The 24,619-nt window shown below is 45.9% G+C and overlaps 1 protein-coding gene and 1 pseudogene across 2 annotated transcripts in view; one reads left to right on the forward strand and one right to left on the reverse strand.

The window, feature by feature from the left end:
- The first annotated feature begins 12,819 nt into the window (after positions 1-12,819).
- The window catches only part of IL16 (interleukin 16), a 126,497-nt gene continuing 114,697 nt past the window's right edge, over positions 12,820-24,619 (forward strand). Inside the window, exon 1 of one of the 2 annotated variants that reach the window (XM_069559005.1) lies at positions 12,820-12,976. In XM_069559005.1, coding sequence (XP_069415106.1) covers positions 12,829-12,976 — 148 coding nt within the window. In that variant the 5' untranslated portion in view covers positions 12,820-12,828. The remainder of the gene's footprint in view (positions 12,977-24,619) is intronic. The other variant, XM_069559004.1, reaches the window with a different exon arrangement.
- On the reverse strand, positions 13,953-14,200 carry LOC138423625 (COMM domain-containing protein 6 pseudogene; annotated as a pseudogene).

Genomic DNA, 24,619 nt, shown 5'->3' on the forward strand with positions numbered 1-24,619 from the left:
TTTTTGGCTCCACTCTCTTTATCCCAACCCTGCACAGTGTAGTAAGAAATAAAAAAATGGGTAGCTGTGGACTGCTGTGGCATTACATTAAACATTTTCCCGCTTGTATTTCTGTGTCTTCTTATGGCGTAGGGAAATCAAGACCACTATTTGACCAGTCCTTTATTTTGTAGTGATTTTCATATTGCAGAATCTCCTTATTTCTGCCTTATCTTTGAAACCAGCAATTAGTTGTGGCATTCACGTCATCAGACAAAATAAATACATATCTTTCCATGTGTTTGTCCATCTACTACTCATTCTTTGTGGAGTACTGAGTACCTGTGATGTGTAACGCATTATAATGGGTTGAAGAGATGCCCAATGCAGGAGGTTAAGATGAGGGTTATGGCTGGTTAGCATAAAAATCCTGTCGTCCCTCCCTATCTGCAGTTTCACATCCGCAAATTCAACCAACCGCCCAACGTGTAGCATTGATACTATGTTTATGATACGCAGGTGGTTGAATCTGTGGATGCAGAACCCGCAGATAGGGAAGCTGGCTCAAGGAACTTGAGCGTCCTAGGATTTTGGTGTCCGTGGGGGCCCTGGAACCAGTCCTCAAGGATACCAAGTAGACTGTGTGCCCATAGGCAGAAAGTAAATCACAGGTTATATAAATGCATTTTAAATAAATGCAGCTTCAAGCCAACGAGGCTTGACTGTTTTCCAGGAGGCAGGCATTACCCTGTCTATTGCAATACAATAGGCTGTGCACTGGATTCATCTGTAGAACTTTAGTAATAAATGATGCCTGGCCCTTGCCCAGAAATTCAGAGTGAACGTCTGGCTCAGCAGGGAGCCTGGAGGACCTGACCCCAGGGTGGCTGGAGTGTGTTTTGTTTGGTTGGTGCCCAGTGGAAAAAAAAACTGTACAGAAAAAACTGTGCAGGTTGTTTAATCATTTGCGTATCATTCGTGGCTGCATGTATCAAGTTATTTGAATTTTATTTGGAAGGTAATGGCCAGCATTCAAAGGGTTTGAGGAGGAAAGTGGCATGATTTTGCTTTAGAAAGATATTAAGGAAGCAGCAGGGAGTAAAGGGGTCCCTGGGGAGAGATGAGGCTCTGAACTGAGGCAGTGTCAGAGAAGGTGGAGAGAAGGGGATGGGTTGGAGCAGGGATCCCCAACTTCAGGATCTAATGCCTGAGGATCTGAGGTGGGGCTGATGTAATAGCAATAGAAATAAAGTGCACAATAAATGTAACGTACTTGAGTGCAGTAGAAGACTCTGTGCTTCTGTTGCAGGAAAAAGGACCCCTTCCAGGGCCCGAAACTGGGCTCTTGTCTAACACTCAGAAATGAATTGTCCAAGGAGACAGATGTGCTGACAAAGCAAGAGATTTTATTGGGGAAGGGCACCTGGGTGGAGAGCAGTAAGGTAAGGAAACCCAGGAGAACTGCTCTGCCCTGTGGCTTGAAGTCTCGGGTTTTATGGTGATGGGATTAGTTTCCAGGTGGTCTTTGGCCAATCATTCTAATTCAGTCTTTCCTGGTGGCGCATGCATCGCTCAGCCAAGATGGATGCTAGCGAGAGGGATTCTGGGAAGTGGATGGACACGCAGTGTCTCCTTTAGACCTTTCCCGAACTCTTCCGGTTGGTGGTGGCTTATTAATTCTGTATTCCTGGCTGAAACAACCTCCGCGGAAGAGGCCAAGCACAGCAGGAGCCCAGCTCAGCGAAGCTCCCGAGGTAGAGGCGGAAGGCAAAGAAAATCCAGCACAGGGGAAGGCCCATTGTGCTGGAAACCAGGACAGCGGAAAGCCCATGCAGCCCAGTCTCAGATCCCAGAAGACCTCCAGTTAAGGTAAGAGGTCCTCGTTCCTATGGCTGGAAGGACATGCCTAACGAAATCTTAATTCCTTTACAATCTCTCGTTTCTTGTTTCCTCGAACCTCCCTCGAACAGGCAGGTGGCGGGGGACACAACTGAGGGACTCTGGAGAGGTTACTCCTCAGCATGTCCCAAAGGCGCTATCTGCTGAGCCCCAGTAGCTGTTACACAAGCTGGTGGGGGAGTCTTCCGTCCTTTCTCTTCTCTGTGCCAAGGATCAGACCAATGAAACTAAGCACTGGTCAGATATTTAGCAAATTTTCCAGCGGACTATGAAGGGGACTCCTTGCCACGTTTTTCCCACTGCTTTTTCCTCCTGTCCTTCAGCTCTCTCCTGGGACTCAAGCTCGGCCAAAACTACTGAAACGCAGACCCTGATGTCTCATTGCAAAAATTCATTGAGAGACAAAGCGATAAGAGGTGGATTTGTTAGGATTCAGAGAGAAGCCACTCTTCAGGGTGTGAACCATTGACAAGGGCAAGGGCTGGGGCCACGGAATTAGGCCTGGCTAGAGAGAAGACTCTACACATGGACATCACCAGATGGTCAACACCGAAATCAGGTTGATTATATGCAGATTATATCTATGCAGCCAAAGATGGAGAAGCTCTATACAGTCAACAAAAACAAGACCAGGAGCTGACTGTGGCTCAGATCATGAACTCCTTATTACCCATTCAGACTCAAATTGAAGAAAGTAGGGAAAACCACTAGACCATTCAGGTATGACCTAAATCAAATCCCTTATGATTATACAGTGGAAGTGAGAAATAGATTTAAGGGCCTAGATCTGATAGATAGAGTGCCTGATGAACTATGGAATGAGGTTCGTGACATTGCACAGGAGACAGGGATCAAGACCATCCCCATGGGAAAGAAATGGGGCAAACAAGCAAAATGGCTGTCTGGGGAGGCCTTACAAATAGCTGTGAAAAGAAGAGAAGCAAAAAGCAAAGGAGAAAAGGAAAGATATACGCATCTGAATGCAGAGTTCCAGAGAATAGCAAGGAGAGATAAGAAAGCCTTCTTCAGCTATCAATGCAAAGAAATAGAGGAAAAAAACAGAATGGGGAAGACTAGAGATCTCTTCAAGAAAATTAGAGATACCAAGGGAACATTTCATGCAAAGATGAGCTCGATAAAGGACAGAAATGGTCTGGACCTAACAGAAGCAGAAGACATTAAGAAGAGGTGGCAAGAATACACAGAAGAACTGTACAAAAAAGATCTTCACGACCCGGATAATCATGATGGTGTGATCACTCATCTAGAGCCAGACATCCTGGAATGTAAAGTCAAGTGGGCCTTAGAAAGCATCACTATGAACAAAGCTAGTGGAGGTGATGGAATTCCAGTTGAGCTATTTCAAATCCTGAAAGATGATGCTGTCAAAGTGCTGCACTCAATATGCCAGCAAATTTGGAAAACTCAGCAATGGCCACAGGACTGGAAAAGGTCAGTTTTCATTCCAATCCCAAAGAAAGGCAATGCAGAAGAATGCTCAAACTACCACACAATTGCACTCATCTCACATGCTAGTAAAGTAATGCTCAGAATTCTCCAAGCCAGGCTTCAGCAATACATGAACCGTGAACTTCCTGATGTTCAAGCTGGTTTTAGAAAAGGCAGAGGAACCAGAGATCAAATTGGCAACATCCACTGGATCATGGAAAAAGTAAGAGAGTTGCAGAAAAACATCTATTTCTGCTTTATTGACTATGCCAAAGCCTTTGACTGTGTAGATCACAATCAAAAATTGTGAAAAATTCTGAAAGAGATGGGAATATCAGACCACCTGACCTGCCTCTTGAGAAATCTGTATGCAGGTCAGGAAGCAACAGTTAGAACTGGACATGGAACAACAGACTGGTTCCAAATGGGAAAAGGAATACGTCAAGGCTGTATATTGTCACCCTGCTTATTTAACTTATATGCAGAGTACATCATAAGAAACGCTGGGCTGGAAGAAGCACAAGCTGGAATCAAGATTGCCGGGAGAAATATCAATACCCTCAGATATGCAGATGACACCACCCTTATGGCAGAAAGTGAAGAGGAACTAAAAAGCCTCTTGATGAAAGTGAAAGAGGAAAGTGAAAAAGTTGTCTTGAGGCTCAACATTCAAAAAATGAAGATCATGGCATCTGGTCCCATCACTTCATGGGAAATAGATGGGGCAACAGTGGAAACAGTGTCAGACTTTATTTTTTTGGGCTCCAAAATCACTGCAGATGGTGACTGCAGCCATGAAATTAAAAGAAGTACTCCTTAGAAGAAAAGTTATGACCAACCTAGATAACATATTGAAAAGCAGAGACACTACTTTGCTGACTAAGGTCCGTCTAGTCAAGGCTATGGTTTTTCCTGTGGTCATGTATGGATGTGAGAGTTGGACTGTGAAGAAGGCTGAGCACCGAAGAATTGATGCTTTTGAACTGTGGTGTTGGAGAAGACTCTTGAGAGTCCCTTGGACTGCAAGGAGATCCAACCAGTCCATTCTGAAGGAGATCAACCCTGGGATTTCTTTGGAAGGAATGATGCTAAAGCTGAAGCTCTGGTACTTTGGCTACCTCATGCGAAGAGTTGACTCACTGGAAAAGACTCTGATGCTGGGAGGGATTGTGGGCAGGAGGAGAAGGGGACGACAGAGGATGAGATGGCTGGCTGGCATCACTGACTCGATGGACGTGAATCTGAGTGAACTCCAGGAGTTGGTGATGGATAGGGAGGCCTAGCATGCTGCGATTCATGGGGTTGCAAAGAGTTGGACACGACTGAGCGACTGAACTGAACGGAGGTTTTGTGAGGGGGTGGAATTCATATGCTAATTGGGGAACCACCCACTCCATCTTTGACAGTGCCTTGGAGCTGTTCTGCCACCTCTGGGTGTGTCTGTTGGTTTATAGATTGGAGATTAACGTTTACTTGAATTTGACTTGTCATCTTGGACCCAACTGATTTTAATTCGTTTACATTATACCCTTGTGCTATGTCATTCTTTCAAAGGTTGTGCTCTGCCCTCTTCTGTCCTGTTTCATGCTCTTTTCCTGAGCCCCATCCAGACCCACAAGGTTGCCTCTACAATCTTCTGGAGAGACAACCAGAAAATAGCTGGCCTTGGGAGGGAAATACTCTATAATATCCAATCCCCTAATCCTACCCAGTCGGAGAAGGCAATGGCACCCCACTCCAGTACTCTTGCCTGGAGAACCCCAGGGACAGGGGAGCCTGGTGGGCTGCCGTCTGTGGGGTCGCACAGAGTCGGACACGACTGAAGCGACTTAGCAGCATTCCTTATCAGGCTCTCCTGTCATAAAACAACTCATGCAAATGGTTACTATGGTGCCTGGCCAAGGTGGGCGGTCTCAATCAGTGTGCTTCCCCTAACACTTTCAGTGCAGAGATTGTGGGTTCAATCCGTGGTTGGGGAACTAAGATCCCACCCGCCGCATGGCAAAAGAAAAAGTATGTAAAGAACTCTAAGTGAAAGAGAAAACCACCATCATGCCATTAGAAAAATAAGGCAAAAGGCGTTAACTTGAAATTATATGAGAAATAATTCAAGCCTGCAGTAAACATTTCAAAGTAAGTTCCAGTGAAGATAATGAGATGCTTTTTTTTCTTCTCCTGAAGAAAAGCAGTGACAGAACCAGAGTGTCAGAGCCCACAGGGACCAAAGCTGATTAGTCTCACAATCAGTTAAGTCCTTTGGAGAATGGACGGAACTGGGGTAAGATTCATTCGGATGCTGAAATCTCCTGGATGGATCTAGAAGGCATTATGCAAAGTGAAATCAGTCAGACAAAGACAAATGCAGTATGATCCACTTCCACGTAGAATCTAAAAAACAAAATGGAAACAGATTCATAGATACAGAGAAAAATGGGTGGTTGCCAGATGGGAGGGGAATGGGGAACTGGGTGAAATAGGTTTTGGGGAGTAAAAGGTACAAACCTGTTATGAAATAAACAAGCCACGAGGATGTCATGTACAGCATAAAGGTCAAGAATATTGTAATAACTTTGTATAGGGACGGGTGGTGATCATTACATAATGCCTGCAAATGTTAAGTTGTGATATAGTACACCTGAAACTAACATAATATTACGCATCAACTATATTTCAATTAAAAGGAAGGAAGAGAAAGAAAGGAAGGAAGGAAGAAAACAAAGAGAGAGAAAGGGACCAGTTTCTCCCCTGCATATTTAGTCTTGCAGTTTTCCAAAGCGGCCACAAGATGTCAGTGTTAAAAACGCTAACAAGTCGGCTGCCCGGGCTCAGCGGCTGCTTCTGCGGCTAAGTCGCTTCAGTCGTGTCCGACTCTGTGCGACCCCATAGACGGCAGCCCACCAGGCTCCACCATCCCTGGGATTCTCCAGGCAAGAATACTGGAGTGGGTTGCCATTTCCTTCTCCAATGCATGAAAGTGAAAAGTGAAAGTGAAGTCGCTCAATCAGTTGAGCTTAATTTCAAAATATGAGGGAGTTTCCAGTTTTCAAAAATGTAGATTTAAAGAGGGGAAAAACCATAAAAGCACTGCAGTTAGGGTATCAGTTCATTTTTTTCCCCTTGTAAAAGAAACAGCATACTAGGTGAATGTAAAGGCTTCTTTTAAAAAACAGCATTCCAAGGGGTTGTGCCAGGGGATGTTCAGGTTTGAATATGGCCCCTCTGGGACTCTATATAGACATTCCGTCTGAAATCTGGTCTTCTCCCCAGGAAACTGTGCTAAGCACATAGGCCTGGGACCCTGGGGTCTGAAGCTTCCCTGAGTGGCAGCAGTGTGATGTCCGGTCATTCAAAGCCCTTTCTGCTTTTCTCTGGTCCTCCTCCTTGCCAAGCCTCAGTGTTCTCTGCTGGACTGCTGACTTCCTCTCAGACTTGTTTATAAGATTAAATGAATTGACATAATGTATGCTTATGAATGGCAGGAGGATAATAAGTTATAAGACTCGCTCTGGGGTCAGACAACTCAGGGAGGAGATCGGTTACTTCAGGCTTCCCAGGTGGCTCAGGGATGAAGGATCTGCCTGCCGGTGCAGGAGACACAGAGTCAACACCTGAGCAAGAAAGATCCTCTGGAAAAGGAAATGGCAATCCACTCCAGTGTTCTTGCCTGGGGAATCCCATGGACAGAGGAACTTGGCGGGCTACGGTCCAGGGGGTCACAAAGAGTCAGACACAACTGAGCACGCACGCATGCACTGGTCACTTCCTAGGTGTGTGACCTTGGAGGTCTCAGTACTTCTTTGAGGCTCCATTCACTCATAGGTGAAAGAATGGCTAAAATGCCCCCCATCTCATAGGCTTGCTGTGTGGTTGCACATCCTGAGCGTCCAGTGTCCCATCCAGTACCGTGTCAGTCATCGTATCAGTTACCATGGAGGCCTGTGCCTCTCCTGCATCTCCGTGCTCTTTGTGTGCTGCCTGTCATTGCTGCATCCTCATTTTTAAATCTCTCTCCTCCATGTGACTGGGAACTCTTCAAATACAGAAACTGCACATATGCATACGTAATTTTCATCTCTGTATCCTCAGTGTTCATGCTAAGATCTTCCCCCCTCTCTTCTCCCCAGTTTACAGGTGAAAACTTGGAGAGGTAAACTGAGTTGCCCGGTGTGCGTGCTCAGTCATCAGTCACTAGGTTATGTCTGACTGTGACCCCATGGACTGTAGCCCATCAGGCTCCCCTGCCCATGGTATTTCCCAGGCAAGAATGCTGGAGTGGGTTGCCATTTCCTTCTCTAGAGCTGCCCAGTATTGCACACAAATTGGCATTCGCTCTGCCTTCGAGTTTGCATTCTGAGTTGCTTTAAAGGTGTCCTCTGAAGGGGGCCAGGAGGACCAAGGCTGCAGGGCATGATTGAATGAATTAGAGGGTGAGTGTAAGTCAGAGCTCATTGCTCCAGAGTTGTTCAGTCCTGGCAGCAGGAGGCAGTGGCTGGGTGTGGAAAAGACTGGGAGCTGCCATGAGCCATGGTGGGACTGCACAGGGACTTTTCTCAGCAGAGGGCAGTGCTCAGTTTCCTGGGCACCCCTGTCTGCCTTGGCATACCTGGGGGTTCAGCCCCCAGCTGCATTTCACAAGCCTGGAGGGGTGATATGTGGGCTTCATCTTGGGTACCAGCTCTGGGGATGCGTCAAGTCTCTCCGGAGCCCTGTGCTGAGCAGGATGGGGGATGTGTCCAGTCTCAGTGGAGAGAGCCCTACAGATGTCCCAATCTGTATAGGAGGGGACCGTGGGCCATGCTGGGAAACCTGCCATCTGATAGACCAGAATTCCTGCATCTTCTCCCGGTCTCCCAGGGCAGCCAGGCTGCCTGTCATTGGTTTGGGGGTTCTGTTGGGGGCACTAAGTGCAATAGGCTGATCCACCCAGGATTCTGCCCCGAGCACAGACACCAAGGGCTCCAAACTCTTAATTCACTGCAGCCAGGTCACAAACAGATCCCCACCCCCCACCCCAACTCTTCCCTCAGAGGGAGGGGAGACAGTGTCTCCATGGCCGTATCCCCAGCTGTGGGGCCCCAGAGCCACCTCCCTTCCTCCCCCTGCAGCGTCGTCTCTCAGCTCTGTTATTGTTGGCTGGTGCGAACAAGGCTGAACATCTGCCAGACATCTGCTCACGTCTCCTGTGAGTGCTCCCAACAGACGGGCAGGAAGCGGTGCTGCCCTAGACCAAGGTGCCAGGGGCGACGTGTGAGCCGCTCTGGGATGCTGCCTGGCCTGCCTGGGGCTGGTGGGACCCCTGGGGTCTCTGGGGGCTGGCCAGATGATGGGAGAACTCGGGGATCTGTGTTCTTCCTCTTTTCCCCAGAAGGGACGGTACTCTGGTCAGTCAATAGAAAAGAGGTGAGGAGAGGGCAGATATGTTAGAAACTGTCTCTGCCATCCTGGGGAGGCAAAGACAAGAGGAACAAGTTTCTACTCCTGGGATGAGTGTGGGAAGGAGAATGGCTTTCTCAGTGCCCCAGGAAATAGACCTTGAGAGAAAGATGTGAGTGCAGGTAGTTTATTTGATGGGAATCTGTTTGAGATGATGGGAAACAAGGAAGTCAATAGAAAGTGCTTTATTAAGCAAGTGTCCTTGGGGCACCTAAAACACCATCCACGGAGAAGCCAGAAAGGCAGCCTCATCTCCTCTGTGGGAGGCGAGCACAAGGGGAGATTTCTTCTTCACTTCCCTCGGCCATTGTTGAGGGCTGCCCCGAGGCCATCAGCTTCCTGACTTTTCTGCCTGCAGCAGGGAGTGGGCTGGGAGCAAGCCTGCAGGCGCAGGGGCTTCAGTGCTGGCAGTGGGAAGCCACCAAGGGGGTGGGCAGGACGTAGATGGTCCCTGCCACTAGGGCAGAATGAAGGTCAAGGATGAGGCTAGCTGGGCATTGACGTAGCAGTGGTTCCTCTTCCCTCTCCTCTCTTTTTCTAAGTTGTTTTTTTTTTTTTTTTAATGTGGACCATTTTAAAAGCCTTTATAGAATCTGTTACAGTATTGCTTCTGTTTTATGTTTCGGTTTCTTTGGTCGTGAGGCATGTGGGATCTCAGCTCCCTGACCAGGGTTCGAACCCACACTCCCTGCATTGAAAGGACAAGTCTTAACCACTGGACCACCAAGGAAAAGCCCCCCCACCTCTTTCTCTCTCTCATTTTCTCTGCCGCTGTCGCTGTGAGCTGCCCATCTCCTCCCTCCCTGCTTCTCCGCTCTCTCTCTTATAATCCCCTCCCCTCTCCCTCTCTCTGTCATCTCTCTGACTCTCACCGGTCCGTTTGTATCCATCTATCCTCTGTTTTACTTGTTGTTTATTGTTCAGTCGCTAAGTCATGTCTGCTTCTTTGCGACCCCATGGACTGTGGCACAGCAGGCCTCCCTTGTCCCTCACTATCTCCCAAAGTCACCCCAAGTTCATATCCATTGACTTGGTGATGCTGTCTAACCATGTTACCCTCTGCCGCCCTCTTCTTCTGCCTTCAATCTTTCCCAGCATCAGGGTCTTTGCCAGTGAGTAGATTGTACGCAGGTCAGGAAGCAACAGTTAGAACTGGACATGGAACAACAGACTGGTTCCAAATGGGAAAAGGAGTATGTCAAGGCTGTATATTGCCACCCAGCTTATTTAACTTATATGCAGAGTACATCATGAGAAATGCTGGGCTGGAAGAAGTACAAGCTGGAATCAAGATTGCCGGGAGAAATATCAATAACCTCAGATATGCAGATGACACCACCCTTATGGCAGAAAGTGAAGAGGAACTAAAAAGCCTCTTGATGAAAGTGAAAGAGGAGAGTGAAAAAGTTGTCTTGAGGCTCAACATTCAAAAAATGAAGATCATGGCATCTGGTCCCATCACTTCATGGGAAATAGATGGGGCAACAGTGGAAACAGTGTCAGACTTTATTTTTTTGGGCTCCAAAATCACTGCAGATGGTGACTGCAGCCATGAAATTAAAAGATGATTACTCCTTGGAAGGAAAGTTATGACCAGCCTAGATAGCATATTCAAAAGCAGAGACATTACTTTGCCAATAAAGGCCCGTCTAGTCAAGGCTATGGTTTTTTCAGTAGTCATGTATGGATATGAGAGTTGGACTGTGAAGATAGCTGAGCACTGAAGAATTGATGCTTTTGAACTATGGTGTTGGAGAAGACTCTTGAGAGTCCCTTGGACTGCAAGGAGACCCAACCAGTCCATTCTAAAGGAGATCAGTCGTGGGTGTTCTTTGGAAGGAATGATGCTAAAGCTGAAACTCCAATACTTTGGCCGCCTCATGCGAAGGGTTGACTCACTGGAAAAGACTCTGATGCTGGGAGGGATTGTGGGCAGGAGAAGGGGACGACAGAGGATGAGATGGCTGGATGGCATCACCTACTCTATGGATGTCAGTTTGAGTGAACTCCTGGAGTTGGTGATGGACAGGGAGGCCTGGCATGCTGCGATTCACAGGGTCGCAAAGAGTCGGACATGACAGAGCGACTGAACTGAACTGAATCCTGAACAGAGAAGGGATGGGATCATAAAGGGACTTCATCCTGTCTTTCAAGGACTGGCCCTTCTTCCTGTTCTAGGGGACTAAGTATTTCCTCCCTGTCCCCTGGATGAATACTCAATGAGTCTCTTCAGTTCTAAAGTGTCCTTTAGCTACTTTGTGTTGCTGAACACTTAAACATGGACTCCAGTTAGCAATTAAAAAGTCATTTTTCCCAGGTAATAATCAAATTCTGGACTTGATGTAAAATTGAGCCCGCCTTCCTCTCCAGCTTGGCTCCTTGCTGGCAGGAGGTCCCTTGCTAGGTCTTCTCTCCCATCTTACCCACTGCACTTTCTGACCCTTTGGGGGTAAGAGCTTGGGAGGAGAAAAAGAGATCAGGACATGAGAAAACTTCTTTCCTAATAGTAAGTGCTAAGAGACCCAGCTTCTTTGTTCTCCCATCTTGGCCAATGGCCATGATGAGTATTTTTCTTTTCTTTCTTTCTTCTTTTTTTCTGACCACACCAAGAAGCACCTGGAATCTTATTTCCAGGGATGGAACCCATGCCCCCTGTGGTGAAAGGGTGGAGTTTTAACCCTGGACCGCTAGGGAAGTCCCAGTGAGCATCTATCTTGAGGATGTTATCTCCGGGCATATCTTCCACTCCTTGGATCTTTTCTAGAGGTTTCCATGGAAGACAAATGCTCTCAGTCCCTGGGAATCCCCCATGTTTCTGAGTCTATCCTGCTGAGGTCTGTTTCCTCTTCCAAGACACCTTCTGGACAGGACTAAGATGCCCACGTTCTTTCTCTGGTGTGATTGGCTTCTAGTTCATAGGATCAGTCATGGATTCTTCGAGTCCCAGCAAATTCTAGGCACACAGACCTGTCCCAGTGCAGCCACCTATGTTTAGTGGTCATGACAGCTTCCCTTGGCCTTCTAGGCAGAGGTAGTCCTTTGCTCTCCCCTTAGCACAGCAGATGGTCTTCCCTGGGGGTGCTCATGGTAAAGAACCTGCCTGCCAATGCAGGTAGATGTAAGAGTTGTGGGTTTGATCCCAGGGTTAGGAAGAGCCCCTGAAGGAGGGCCCAAAAACCCACTCCAGTATCCTTGCCTGGAGAATCCCATGAACAGAGGAGCCTGGTGGACTACAGTCCATGGGGTTGCAAAGAGTTGGACATAACTGAAGTGACTTAGCATGCAGGCAAATTTAAAGTATTACTACCTTATCCCAATGTGACCATTAAATACATAGGACTATTGGGAGAACAGACTCCAGGATGCTTTGGAGATTAGAAACACTTTTCATAAAGCAAGTATTATATATTAACCCATATATATGGAATCTAGAAAAGTAGGTACAGATGAACCAGGGAAAGGGGAGGGTGGGACGAACTGGGAGAGCAGCACTGACGTATATGTGGGGCCATGTGTAAAATAGATAGCTAGTATAATATAATACAGGGAAGCTGCTGTATAGCACAGGGAACTCAGCTCAGTGCGCTGTGATGACCTAGAGGGGTGGGATGGGGCTTGGGAGGGAGGCATAGGAAGGAGGGGATATACGTATTCATATAGCTGATTCACTGTTGTACAGCAGGAGCTAACACAACATTGTAAAGCAATTATCTCCAATAAAAAGAATAATAATTAAATAAAAACAGAAAGACTTCTCATGGAAAGGCCATCCCAGGAGAAGGAAGGGCCAATACACCAGAGCATCATTTTTTTTTCCTTTTATTTGAATCACTTTATTTTTACTTGGTTACCTGGATGTGGTTTTCAAAACCAAATAAGACATATCTGTATGATTAACAAAATTATAATGCTCATTAATTTATGGAATATATTCAGAATATATAGGATAAGGCTAGCAAAAGTAGATAACTAAAGAATTCATCTATACAACATTAGAAAAATAAAACAGGTCAATGACAAAGCTGTATGAAATTATTCTTTCCTGTTTTTCAGAATCCATCTGAGAACATGCTGCCACAAATAGTCCTTTTGCTGCTAGTGTCCTTGAACTTGGTTCATGGAATGTTTTACACTGAACAAACATATACAGGCATAAAAGGCTCGCCATCCAACACCAAGACACAGTTCTTCATCCCTTGTGCCATGAAGAGTAAAGGTAAACTCAAGTGTATATTTTGCTCTTTTAACTGGTGGGTTGTTTCTTTTCATAATCTTTTTTAAAAAACTTTTTATTTTGTTTTGAAATATAGCCGATTAACAATGTTGTGATAATTTCAGGGGTAAGAGATTCTTCAAAGGCCCATATACAGAACGCAGTTTTCAAAGGATCAAGTTAGCTGAACTGTTAAGAAGTGTCTCTCCCAAGTAGCTGAATACCCTGATGATTTAAGTATTTGTAATCTTCTTCTGATTATTGTTGTTTAGTTGCTCAGTTATGTCTGACTATCTATGACCCCGTGGACTGGAGCTCACCAGGCTCCTCTATCCATGGGATTTGCCTGGCAAGGATACCGGAATAGGTTGCCATTTCCATCTCCAAGGGTCTCCCCAACCCAGGGATCAAAGCTGTGTCTCCTGCATTGGCAGGCAGATTCTCAGATTCCACTGAGTCACGTGGGAAGTCCATATTCTGATTACAAAGTAATAAATACTCAGTGTGGATGACTGAGGAAAAAAAAATGTTTCCCTAATTTTTGGTGTGTTTCCTTAATATATATATCTTATTTTTATATTTTTTCCTGCTCGATTCTTTTTTTTTTATTATTTAAAAAGTGGAAAACCCAAGGTGTAATTTTCATTCAGTACTTGTCATTTGATCCTTAGGCTGTTTTGTTGCAGAAAGTGAAGTCCATTTCTTTTTTTTTAATTAGTGGTAGTTTTTTTTAATTTTAATTTTTTTTGAATGTGGACCATTTTTAAAGTCTTTATTGATTTTGTTACAATATTGCTTCTGTTTTATGCTTTGTTTCTCTTTTGGCTACAAGGCATGTGGGGTCCTAGCTCCCTGACCAGGGATCAAACCCACACCCCCTGCATTGAAAGGAGACGTCCTAACTGGACCTCCAGGGAAGCCCCATGAAGTCCACGATTTTAGAACGATGGTAGCAATTCACCAACCAAGAAATCAGTTTTCACATAGTTTCAATAATTACAGCAACTTCCTTGAACAGTCTGTAGAAACTCAGAAAAGGTGGAATTGTCATTTCAGAAAAACTTGTTCTTTACTTGACCTCAATGATCTGCCACTTTGAAACATAAGGACATCTAAGTGATCTGCAGCTGTCTAAACTCACAGCCATCCCCAGTTTCCCTGAAAATCTCTGAGCCGGCTGGTGACTGTGGCCTTAGCATCTAGCTGAGGCTCGCTGGACCCCTCCATGGCAGGGTCCAGTGGCTTCCATCACCCACTTGGGTGGAAACCTTAATGTATATTGTATATGCCACAGAATGCAGCCAGATTTATCTGTGACTTTATGTGAGCAAGCAAGTGTTAAACCACTGAATTAGAGGGTGCCCATAGTTCACCCTAGCTTATGCGGACTAATTTAGAAGTTGATAGTAAAAGTAAGAAGCTGCTGTAACAAAAACCTGCAGTGCGTATCGATAAATCGGTTAGGTAAATGGCAGTAAGGAAATGGGACTGGGGGAACACTCAGCCCCTCTTATGCAGTGGTGAAATATTTATGATTACTCTCCTGTGATCACCTGGAAGGCACGTTTGGTTCTTAATGAACTTGTAACTCTGGGGAAAGTGGTTGGAAAATCGGAATTGTGGTAATCGCATTCATTGTTGCTGGCTATGTTTAACAAGGTGTTACAAGGAAAAGATGCACACAGCAAAGAACCGACTCATTTCCAAGAGTAATAACAGGGAATGGAGAAAGGCCAGAAATGAAGGTTGGAAAAATGAACCTCCTTGAGATGATAGCGTCAGAAATGGGATTGAGAAAGACTTCAGAGTGGCCAAAGGCAAATTCAGATTCAGGGTGTGGTACCCAGTGCCGTGTCCAGTTGGAAGCAGGGCAAAAATCAAATGAAAGGCGGGGTCTGACACCTATAATTAAAATTTCCCTCTGATTTTTATGTCTCAGAGCAAACAGAGGAAGGGTAGGAATTTCATGCTTGTGGCTGTAGGTGGCCTGGAGGCAGCCACTGTTGTATTGAGTGAAAGAGGATTGGGGACATGAAATAAACAAATACAGCAGCTCTAGGAACCAAGTCTTGAAAGAACAGTGGGTGTGGTTCCTGGAAGATGGAACTGGAAAATGACTACTGAGTTGTCTGAGAGTCAGACTGCCAAAAAAAAACAGCCCTGGCCTTAGAAAGCCTATGATTATTTGAGACTTTTAACCTTCTAAGCACCCTGAAACTCCAACCATGCACAGGCATCAAAAAGGCTGAGGAAAGCAGCCCCCAAGGGACATAGGCTTTCCAATATCTACTGCACAGGTGGCCAAGGAGACAATGGAAAATGGAGAACTTTCCAAAAGGTGTCCTTGACGAGTGGTAGATAATTGCAGTGCCCTCTGAGAGCAGTTGTTGTTGTTCAGTCACTCAGTCACGTCTAACTCTTCATGACCCCACGGACCACAGCACACCAGCCTTTCCTGTCCTTCACTGTCTCCCAAAGTTTCTCAAACTCATGTCCATTGAGTCGGTGATGCCATTCCAACCATCTCCTTCTCTGCCATGCCTGTTCATTTACAGAGTGTCAGTGACTGTTTTTGCATTACAATGGCAGGGTTGAATAGCTGTAGCAGAGACCTCATGGCCCCCAAGCCTAACATATTTACTTTCTGGCCCTGAAGAAGTTTGCCGACACCTGCTCTAGAAAGATGCTTCTCAGAACCGAGAGCAGCCACTTCTGGCTTGATTCAAGGACCCATGTGTCTGCTGGAGATTCTGATCTTTTGAGCTGGGAGCTATAAATTGATGGAGTGATGGGTCATTGCTCATGGGCTGGAAGTGTTTTTGTTTTTTGTGTGTGTGGGAAAAGGGAGAAAAGGAATATCTGGTGACTAGACTGTAGCTGAGACATTGAGTGCTCACTGAACATCCTTGTAGTCTTTCTAGCTGCCCGCCGGTTGGGCATGGTCAGAGGGTAAGTTCTAGACAGTTGATCATGAATGGAAATGACACGTGGCAGATCTGGCCTGAGGCCTGGAAAAGCCCATGCATAAGTCTCTATATTCTCTTGTCCTCTGTTCTGGAACTCTGAATTCAGCTAGTGTTGAGATGGTGGAGACACAGGAAGGAGACAGCCTGGGTCCCTGAGTCACCACCTGGAAAGGGCTGCCTTGGAGAGTGGCCTGGGTTGTATCCGATTTTGTGCTGATGAGAAATAAACTTCTGTTGGGATTAAAATGCTGAGAGTTGAGAATTGATTTTGTTATTGCAGCTGAAGCTGATATTCTTTAAGAAAAAATTTTTTTATTGAATTACAGTTGACATACAACATTAATTTCAGGTGTACAACACAGTGATTCAATATTTGGTATATCGTGATATGAGCACCACATTAAGTCTAGTTGACGTTCATCATCAGGCATAGTTACAGAATTGTTTTTCTTGTGTTGAGGACTTTTAAAATCTATTCTTAGTAACTTTCAAATATGCAAGGCAGTATTATTAACCTTGGGCTTCCCCGGTGGCTCAGAGGTAAAGAATCTGCCTGCCAATGCAGAAGACATGAGTTTGATCCCTCAGTTGGGAAAATCCCCTGGAGAAGGAAATGGCAGCCCACTCCGGTATGTTTGCCTGGGAAATTCCATGGACAGAGGAACCTGGCAGGCTACCATCCGTGAAGTCATAAGGAGTCGGACACGACTAAGCACACTCACACACATGACTTATTTATAACTGGAAGTTTGTATCTCTTAACTCCCTTCACTCATTTTGCCCACACCCCTTCCACCAGCCCACCCTGGCTGCCCACCTCTAGCAACCACTAGTCTGTTGTCTGTATCTATGAGCTTAGGGGTTCTTTTGCGTTGTTTTTTCAGGTTCCACACATAAGAGAAATCATACTCTATTTTTCTCTGACTTCTTTCACTAAGCATCCTGCTCTCAAGGACCATCCATGTTGTCACAAGTAGCCAGATTTCATTCTTTTTATGGGTAAATAATATTCCACTGTGTGTGTGTACATAGCAACAAGTGAGTGGGTGAAAGTTGCTCATTTGAGTCCAACTCTTTGCGACACCATGGATTGTAGCCCACCAGGCTCCTCTATCCATGGAATTTTCCAGGCAAGAATACTGGAGTGGGTAGCAGTTCCCTTCACCAGGGGATCTTTCCAACCCAGGGATGGAACCAAGGTCTCCTGCACTGCAGGCAGATTCTTTACCATCTGAGCCACCAGGGAAGCCCCTAAATAAATGAAATATATATGTGTTATATATGTATGCATGTGTATATATATAAACATAAAGTTTTTTGTCTTTATCCGTTCATCCGTTGATGGACACCTAACTGGTTGCCATGTCTTCACTATTGTGAAAAATGCTGCAGTGAACATAAGGGTGTATAATCTTTTCAAACTAGTGTTTCTGTTTCCTTCGGGTAAATCTCAGAAGTGGAATTGTTGGATCATGTGGTAGTTCTAGTTTTGATTTCTTGAGGAACCTCCATACTGTTTTCCACGCTGGCTGCACCAACTTACATTCCCACACGTAGTGCACAAGGGTTCCCTTCTCTCCACATCCTCACCAACACCTGCTGCTTATCTCTTTGGTACCAGCCATTCTTGCAGGTGTGAGGTGACATACTGTTGTGGTTTTGACTTGCATTTGTCTCATGATTAGTGGTGCTGAGCACCTTTTCATTTACTGAAACTGCTGTTCTGTGTGATAGAATATACATCACACTATGGGATAATTTAAATAAAATTGAGTTTGTACTTGTATATAGTTATTATTCAGTCATGCAGTTTTGTATTTACATAATTAATAGCTTTGCATGCTATGTAAAATAGTCTTTGAAACACAACTTTTAATGACTTTCTAATACATCATTGATTATTTCTTTGATAATGCACAGAGCTTAAAAAAGCATGGTGAGAAAGACAAGTTCATCCGTTGTGTGTAAAAGGGTGCATACATGTGTGCTAAGTTGCTTCAGTGGTGTCCAACTCTTTATGACCCTATGGACCATAGCCTTCCAGGCTTCCCTGTCCCTGGGATTCTCCAGGTTAAGAACACTGGAATGTATTGCCATGCCCTCCTCCAGTGAATCTTCCCGACCCAGGGATCAAACCTGCGTCTCTTATGTCTCCTGCATTGGCAGGTGGGTTCTTTACCACTAGCGCCACCTGGGAAGCCCAGTATAAAAGGGTAACTTTGCAATTTTCCTGAAATACAATTTAACACTTTGTGTCTTTCCTGTGATCCAGTAATTCTATTATCTGGAAACTTATCATCAGGCAATAATAAGAGATGTGGACAAAAACAGATACACAAAAGATTTTTATTTTAGCTTTATAATATCAGAGTTGGAAATCATCTAAAATGTTCAACAGGAACCAAACAGTTACATCACCGACAGCATCTCTGCAGGCGCTGCCTGTTTGTTGGTGTGGCTTGTTTAGCATCAGATGCTTGCAGCTTGAAGCACAGAACATATATCTGATCTATAAGTACATATCGGATGCTCCCCCCTTCACACTGTGCCTCTTCATTCCCTGCTTACTGCTTTACGATTAAGGATGCGGCTGGCCAAGGCTTGTCTCCTTTTCAATTCTCTGGCAACTCATGACTTCTGGCTGCAAAGATTCTTCAGATGGTGTCTTGGACATCAAACAGCGACAGCCCAACATTTGGTTACATAAAGTGCAAATGAATCATGAACACGTGGATTATATTTCCGTTCAAATACACAGGGATTTCAATTTATGGGAAATGGACTGTGGGCTGCACGAATTAGCACTAGGTTTGGGAAATTGGTTGAAACCCTGACCAGATCCTCAGTTTAGTTATATCCATCTGCTCTCCCCACCCCTCCTCCCGTCCCAATCCCCCTCCTTAGCACCCTAGAAATGACAGCTGTTTCGTTCCAGGGGATGCTAAAAGCTAGTCTCTTCTCCAAGAAAGACGGGAGGCCAACTTGATTTGCCAGAGGTTCCTGAAGTTTATTTCTTTTGTCCCAAAGCCAACAACGACTAAACAAAATACAAAACGGACGCTCCCTTCCCCTTGGCTTCTGTGTTGGAACTTTCTTAATTTTTATTTCTTTCTTTAGTTTCTTCTCTGCCTTGATGTTGCATGTCTCTTCCACTGCTGATCCCTTAAATGTTGGAATTTCCTGAGGCTCCCTCCTGAGCCCATTGTCCTTATTGTATTTTGTGCGTGCTCAGATGTGTCCAACTCTGTGCAGTCTCAAGGACTGTAGCATGCCAGGCTCCTCTGTCCATGGGATTTTCCCTGCAAGAATGCTGGAGTGGGTTGCCCTGCCCTCTTCCAGGGGATCTTCCCGACCCAGGGATTGAACCCATGTCTCTTGTGTCTCCTGCATTGGCAGGTACGTTCCTTACCACTAGTGTCACCTGGGAAGCCCCAGTTGCTTAGCTGCAAACGGAATCCTGCAGAGAACAAGGACAGCAGCTGTTTAAGGTATGGAGGACAGGGGTTAGGGAGGATCAGAGACTAGAACAGAGGAAGGAAGAGAAAAGGGGACCCATGGCCCTAGAGGAAGAGCTGCTGTGTCCCTCACAGACAGCACAGACTCGGAGACAACCACCAAGAGAGCTCCAGGCCGGCAGGGAGGCTGACGGCTCCCTGGTGTTTCTCCTGACTCTGGGGCCAGTGTCAGGGGAAGGAGGTGTGAAGTAGCCTGGAAGTGAGACTGCCTTCAAGATCAAACTTAATGCCATCTCCTCCATGAAGTCTAGTCTACAGCAGGGGTCCTCAACCTCCAGGTCATGGACCGGTGGGTACCTCCTGTCAGATCACCAGCAGCATTATATTAGAAATAAAGAGCGCAACAAATGTAATGTGCTCCGTGTACCCCAATGTTCATGTAGCACTATTTACAACAGCCAGGACGTGGAAGCAACCTAGATGTCCATTGACAGATGACTGAATAAAGAATCTGTGGTACATACATGCAGTGGAATATTACTCAGCCATCAAAAGGAATGCACCTGACTTAGTTCGAATAAGGTGGATGAAGCTAGAGCCTATTATCCAGAGTGAAGTAAGCCAGAAATACAGATCTTGTTCGTTAATGCATATATATGGAATCCAGAAAGATGGTACTGAAGACTGCTGTCTTCACAGCAGTGAAGACACAGACAGAGAACAGATTTGTGGACCCAGGTTGACGGGGGTGGGGGGAGGGAAGGAGAGGGAGGGACAGATGGAGAGAGCAGCAGAGAGACATGTACACTACCACATATAATATAGACAACCAGTGGGAATTTGCTGTGTGACGCAGGGAGCTCAAACCAGCGCTCTGTGACAACCCAGAGGGGTGGGAAGGGGAGGGAGGTGGGAAGGAGGTTCAGGAAGGAGGGGACCTATATATACCTATGGCTGATTCATGTCGATGGATGGCAGAAACCAACACAATATTGTAAAGCAGTTATCCTCCAATAAAAAATTAATTAATTAAAAATACATAATGTGCTTGAATCAACCCCAAACCATCCCTGGCATTTTCAGTCTGTGGAAAAACTATCTTCCACAAAATCCATCCCTAGTGCCCAAAGGTTTGAGACCGCTGTGTGTTCTCATCACTGGGGTTCCTGTCCCTCCTTAAGCATGCTCCGGACCCCTTAAGCCAGTCCAGTCCTCCCCCGCTCTGCATCCTCAGCTCCCCAGTGTCCTCCCACTCTGCTTTTTGGACACTGGACTGGATCTAGGCTTCGCAGCTTGGCTCTTGGACTTCCCTTGAGAATAAGCTCTGGCCTTTGGTGCTGCCTCCCTGTGCGTCAGACTGCCTCGGAAAGGACGCCTGGCCTTGGGTGGACCCTGGGCCTTTTTTGAGTTGGCATCTATCCAGGCATATCCAGTTCCCCCTGGAGAGGTGGGATTCAGACAGTGGTCCTTTGTCTCCCTGGCTTAGTACTCAGTCAGCGTCCATTTCAGTATCCCTGCTGAGTCTCTCCCAGGTCTCCTCAGCTGGACCGCTGAGTAATCTCTCCATTGCAAGACTGAACTCACACGACCTTCCAAATAGTGGGCTTGTTACCTATCCATCACCTCCAGGGAGAGCAAAGACAGGACACCCCAGGGCTTACCATGAGGCTTTCATGTTTGTTCTGGTTCCCAAGTCATCTCTGTGTCACACTGGTCCCCTGATGCTCCTGCATCCCAGCCTGGGCTGGTGCTGCTGTTTCTGTCCCTCTTGCTCCCTGCGCTGCAGCACACAGCCTGGCTGGAGCTCATGGTCAGCCAGCCAGCCAGAGGGTGGCCTCTAGAATCTGTGGACAACTTGTTAGTTCCTTCCCTACCTTCTTGTCTAGGCTGGAGGAGGTAACCACTTTTTTTTTTTTTAATTTTATTGGAGCGTAGTTGCTCACAGTGCTGTGATAGTTTCTGCTATACTGCAAAGTGAATCAGCTATGATGTAGTTTAGTTACTAAGTCGTGTCCGACTCTGTGGCTCCATGGACTGTAGCCCACCAGTCTCCTCTGTCCATGGGAATTCCCAGGCAGGAATGCTGGAATGGGCTGCTCTTTCCTCCTCCAGGGGATCTTGCTGAGTTAAGGACTGAGTGTCTCCTGCATTGGCAGGAGTGTTCTTTTACCACTGAGACACCTGGGAAACCCCATATTCTCTTATATTCTGTGTTTATAATTGAGATTGTGTCATTTGACCCCATCTTCATTCACTTGGGTTGGGGTGTCTTCAGAGAGGGAGGAGCTGTCGTTCAGTCGCTGAGTCATGTCTGACTCTTTGTGGCCCCATGGACTGCAGCACACCAGGCCTTCCTGTTCCTCACCATCTCCCAGAGTTTGCCCAAGTTCATGTCCAATGAATCGATGATGCCATCCAACCATCTCATCCTCTGTCGTCCCCTTCTCCTCTTGCCTTCATCCCTTCTCCTCTTGCCTTCAATCTTTCCCAGTGTCAGGGTCTTTTCCAATGAGTCGGCTCTTCACATCAGGTGGCCAAAGCATTGGAGCTTCAGCTTCAGCATCAGTCCTTTCAATGAATATTCAGGGTTGATTTCCTTTAGGATTGACTGTTTCGATTTCCTTGCCTTCCAGGGGACTCTCAAGAGTCTTCTCCAGGACCACAGTTCGAAAGCATCACTTCTTCAGCACTCTGCCTTCTTTATTGTTCAGCTCTAACATCCGTACATACATAAACATGTTCCTTTTGGAAAAGTAGGAAATGCAGAGAAAAAGAAATGAAAAGCACTTATAATCTCTCTTACTAGCCAGAGATAATCTCTGTTTATGTTGTGGCATATACTATCAATAATAATCTATTTTCAGAAAAAAATGTAATTTTCCATATTTCTCTGTTATTGAACTTAACTCTTTAACCCCTACTTTTCTGGACAGTGAGTTTTTCAAAATATTTATTTACCTGGCTGCAGTGGGTCTTAGTTGCAGCACTTGGGACTTCTAGCTGTGGCATGTGGGATCTAGTTCCCCAACCAGGGATTGAACCCAGGCCCCTGGCATTGGGAGTGTGGAGTCTTTGACACTGGACCACCAGGCAAATCTTGATGATGGAAAATGGATTTTGCTAATCCAGAGTAAATTCAGTCATTCCTTGTTTACCCCCGATCTTAGTCAGGTCTACTCTGGGTTCCTGCTCAGCCAGTTGAGGGTCTCCCTGCCTGGTTGTTATGTGAGATGGTGGCACTGGGGAAGGTGTACAGAGCCTGTGGTCCCCTCTTTGAGGCATTCTCTCTGGAGGGAGCTGCCAGCTTCTCCTTTGTCCGAGATGTTCCATCCCCTCTGTGTTAGCCATCGAAGGGTCTTATTCTCTCACCACAAAGGTCACCCTGCTTTGTCCACATCCAGCTGTCTGGGGCTCCTGGGTCAGCTGGAGCCTTCAGGTATTCTGGGCATCTCTTCCAAGTTCACCTCTTCAGGGAGCTTTCAGCTCCTCTCTCCTAACCTACTTCCATCCTCCCATGGGAACTCAGGGGGCTGTTCCAGGATCTTGGTCTAACCATCCCACGTGGACATTTCCAATCCGAGTTGGCTCAGGACACTCAAATGAGGCTCTTTCCTCCCAGTATTTCAGGCAGAAAGTGGGACCCAGGTCTCCGTGTTATGTCTCATCCCCAATATGTACTATCTGTGTGTCTTGGTGCCAACCACAAAGGGGCAGAAGTGAGGAGTTCCTCTGCAACCATGTGCTCTTTGAAACTCATCTTCCCTTCAGCTGGGCAGACTTTTATCTTCGTTCAAATAAGAAAATAGCCTCTCTTATATCATCAAGTGTTTTTCCCAAATCTGTGGGTTTATGGTATAAATTTTGTGCTCTGCATCCTCCAAACTGCTTTTTGTAGTCCAGGCCAAGCTTTCATCATTGAAGAAACAAACAAAATACACACAAATTCAAATGTGTCAGTGTCCTATTGCTGCGGTAACAAATTGCCACAAAATGAGTAGCTTAAAACAATACATAGTGGGACTTCCCTGGTGGTCCAGTGGCTGAGACTCTGCCTGCCAATGCAGGGGACATGGGTTCGATCCCTGCTCCGGGAAGACCACGTGCCACAGGGTAACTAAGCCTGTGCACCACAGCTACTGAGCACTTGCTCTAGTCTGTGAGCTGTAACTACTGAAGCCTGCACACCCTAGAGTCCGTGCTGTACCGTAAGAGAAGCCCCCGCAGTGAGAAGCCTGAGCACCGCAGCTCGAGAGCAGCCCTTGCTCATTGCGCTAGAGAAAGCTCAGCGCAGCAGTGAAGACCCAGCACAGCCACAAATAAATAAATTGATTTAAAAATACCAGCACAAACTATCTTAGAGTGCTGGAAGTCAAAAGTCCAAATTGGGTCTCCATGGGCTAGAATGAAAAGTTTTGGTGGAGTTAGCATTCTTATCTGTGCACTGGAGGGGAGAATCCTTCTCTTGCTTTTTCTGGCTCCTGGAGGCCGTCTCCATCCTTGGCTTATGGCCCTCATCTGCATCATCAAAGACAGCAGTGTTGCTTCTTCAAGACTCTCTCTAACTCTGACCTCCTCTGTCCCACTTTTCAGGACACTTCTGACTTTATTGGGCCCACCTGGGCCATCCAGGATAATCCCTTTGTTTTATTTTAATTGGAATATAGTTGCTTTACATTGTTGTATTAGTTTCTGCTGTACCACAAAGTTAATCAGCTATATACATATAGCCCGTCTCTCTTGAACCTCCCTCCCGCACTGTCCATCCACCCCTCTAGGTCATCACAGAGCACTGAGCTGAGCTCCTTGCGCTATAGAGCAGCTTCCTGCTAGCCATCTATTTTACACATGGTAGTGTATAAAGGTCAGTGCTACTCTCTCAGTTTGTCCCACTATTTTAAAGTCAGCTGATTAGCAACTTTAATCCCTTCTTGCATATAACATAGCATGTTCACAGGTCCCTGAAAATAGCATGCAGACATCTCTGGAGGGGCCACTCTTCTGCCTACTAATCAGATAATAATTCCTTTGTCAAAGGCTTAATTCATATGATCAAAAGCTATGACCTTCAGAAGTATAGTCTTTGTTATTGATTTAACAAAGTTTACTTTGGAGTCCCAAAGCCAGTGATTTAACTTATTATTTTTTTTAATTTAGAAATGTTTCTACCATCCTATAAATGTTATGAATTGAAAGCTATTGCTATTCTCTGACTTGGAGAATAACCT

This window comes from Ovis canadensis, chromosome 18, assembly GCF_042477335.2.
Source record: "Ovis canadensis isolate MfBH-ARS-UI-01 breed Bighorn chromosome 18, ARS-UI_OviCan_v2, whole genome shotgun sequence".
Classification (NCBI taxonomy): Eukaryota; Metazoa; Chordata; class Mammalia; order Artiodactyla; family Bovidae; genus Ovis; species Ovis canadensis.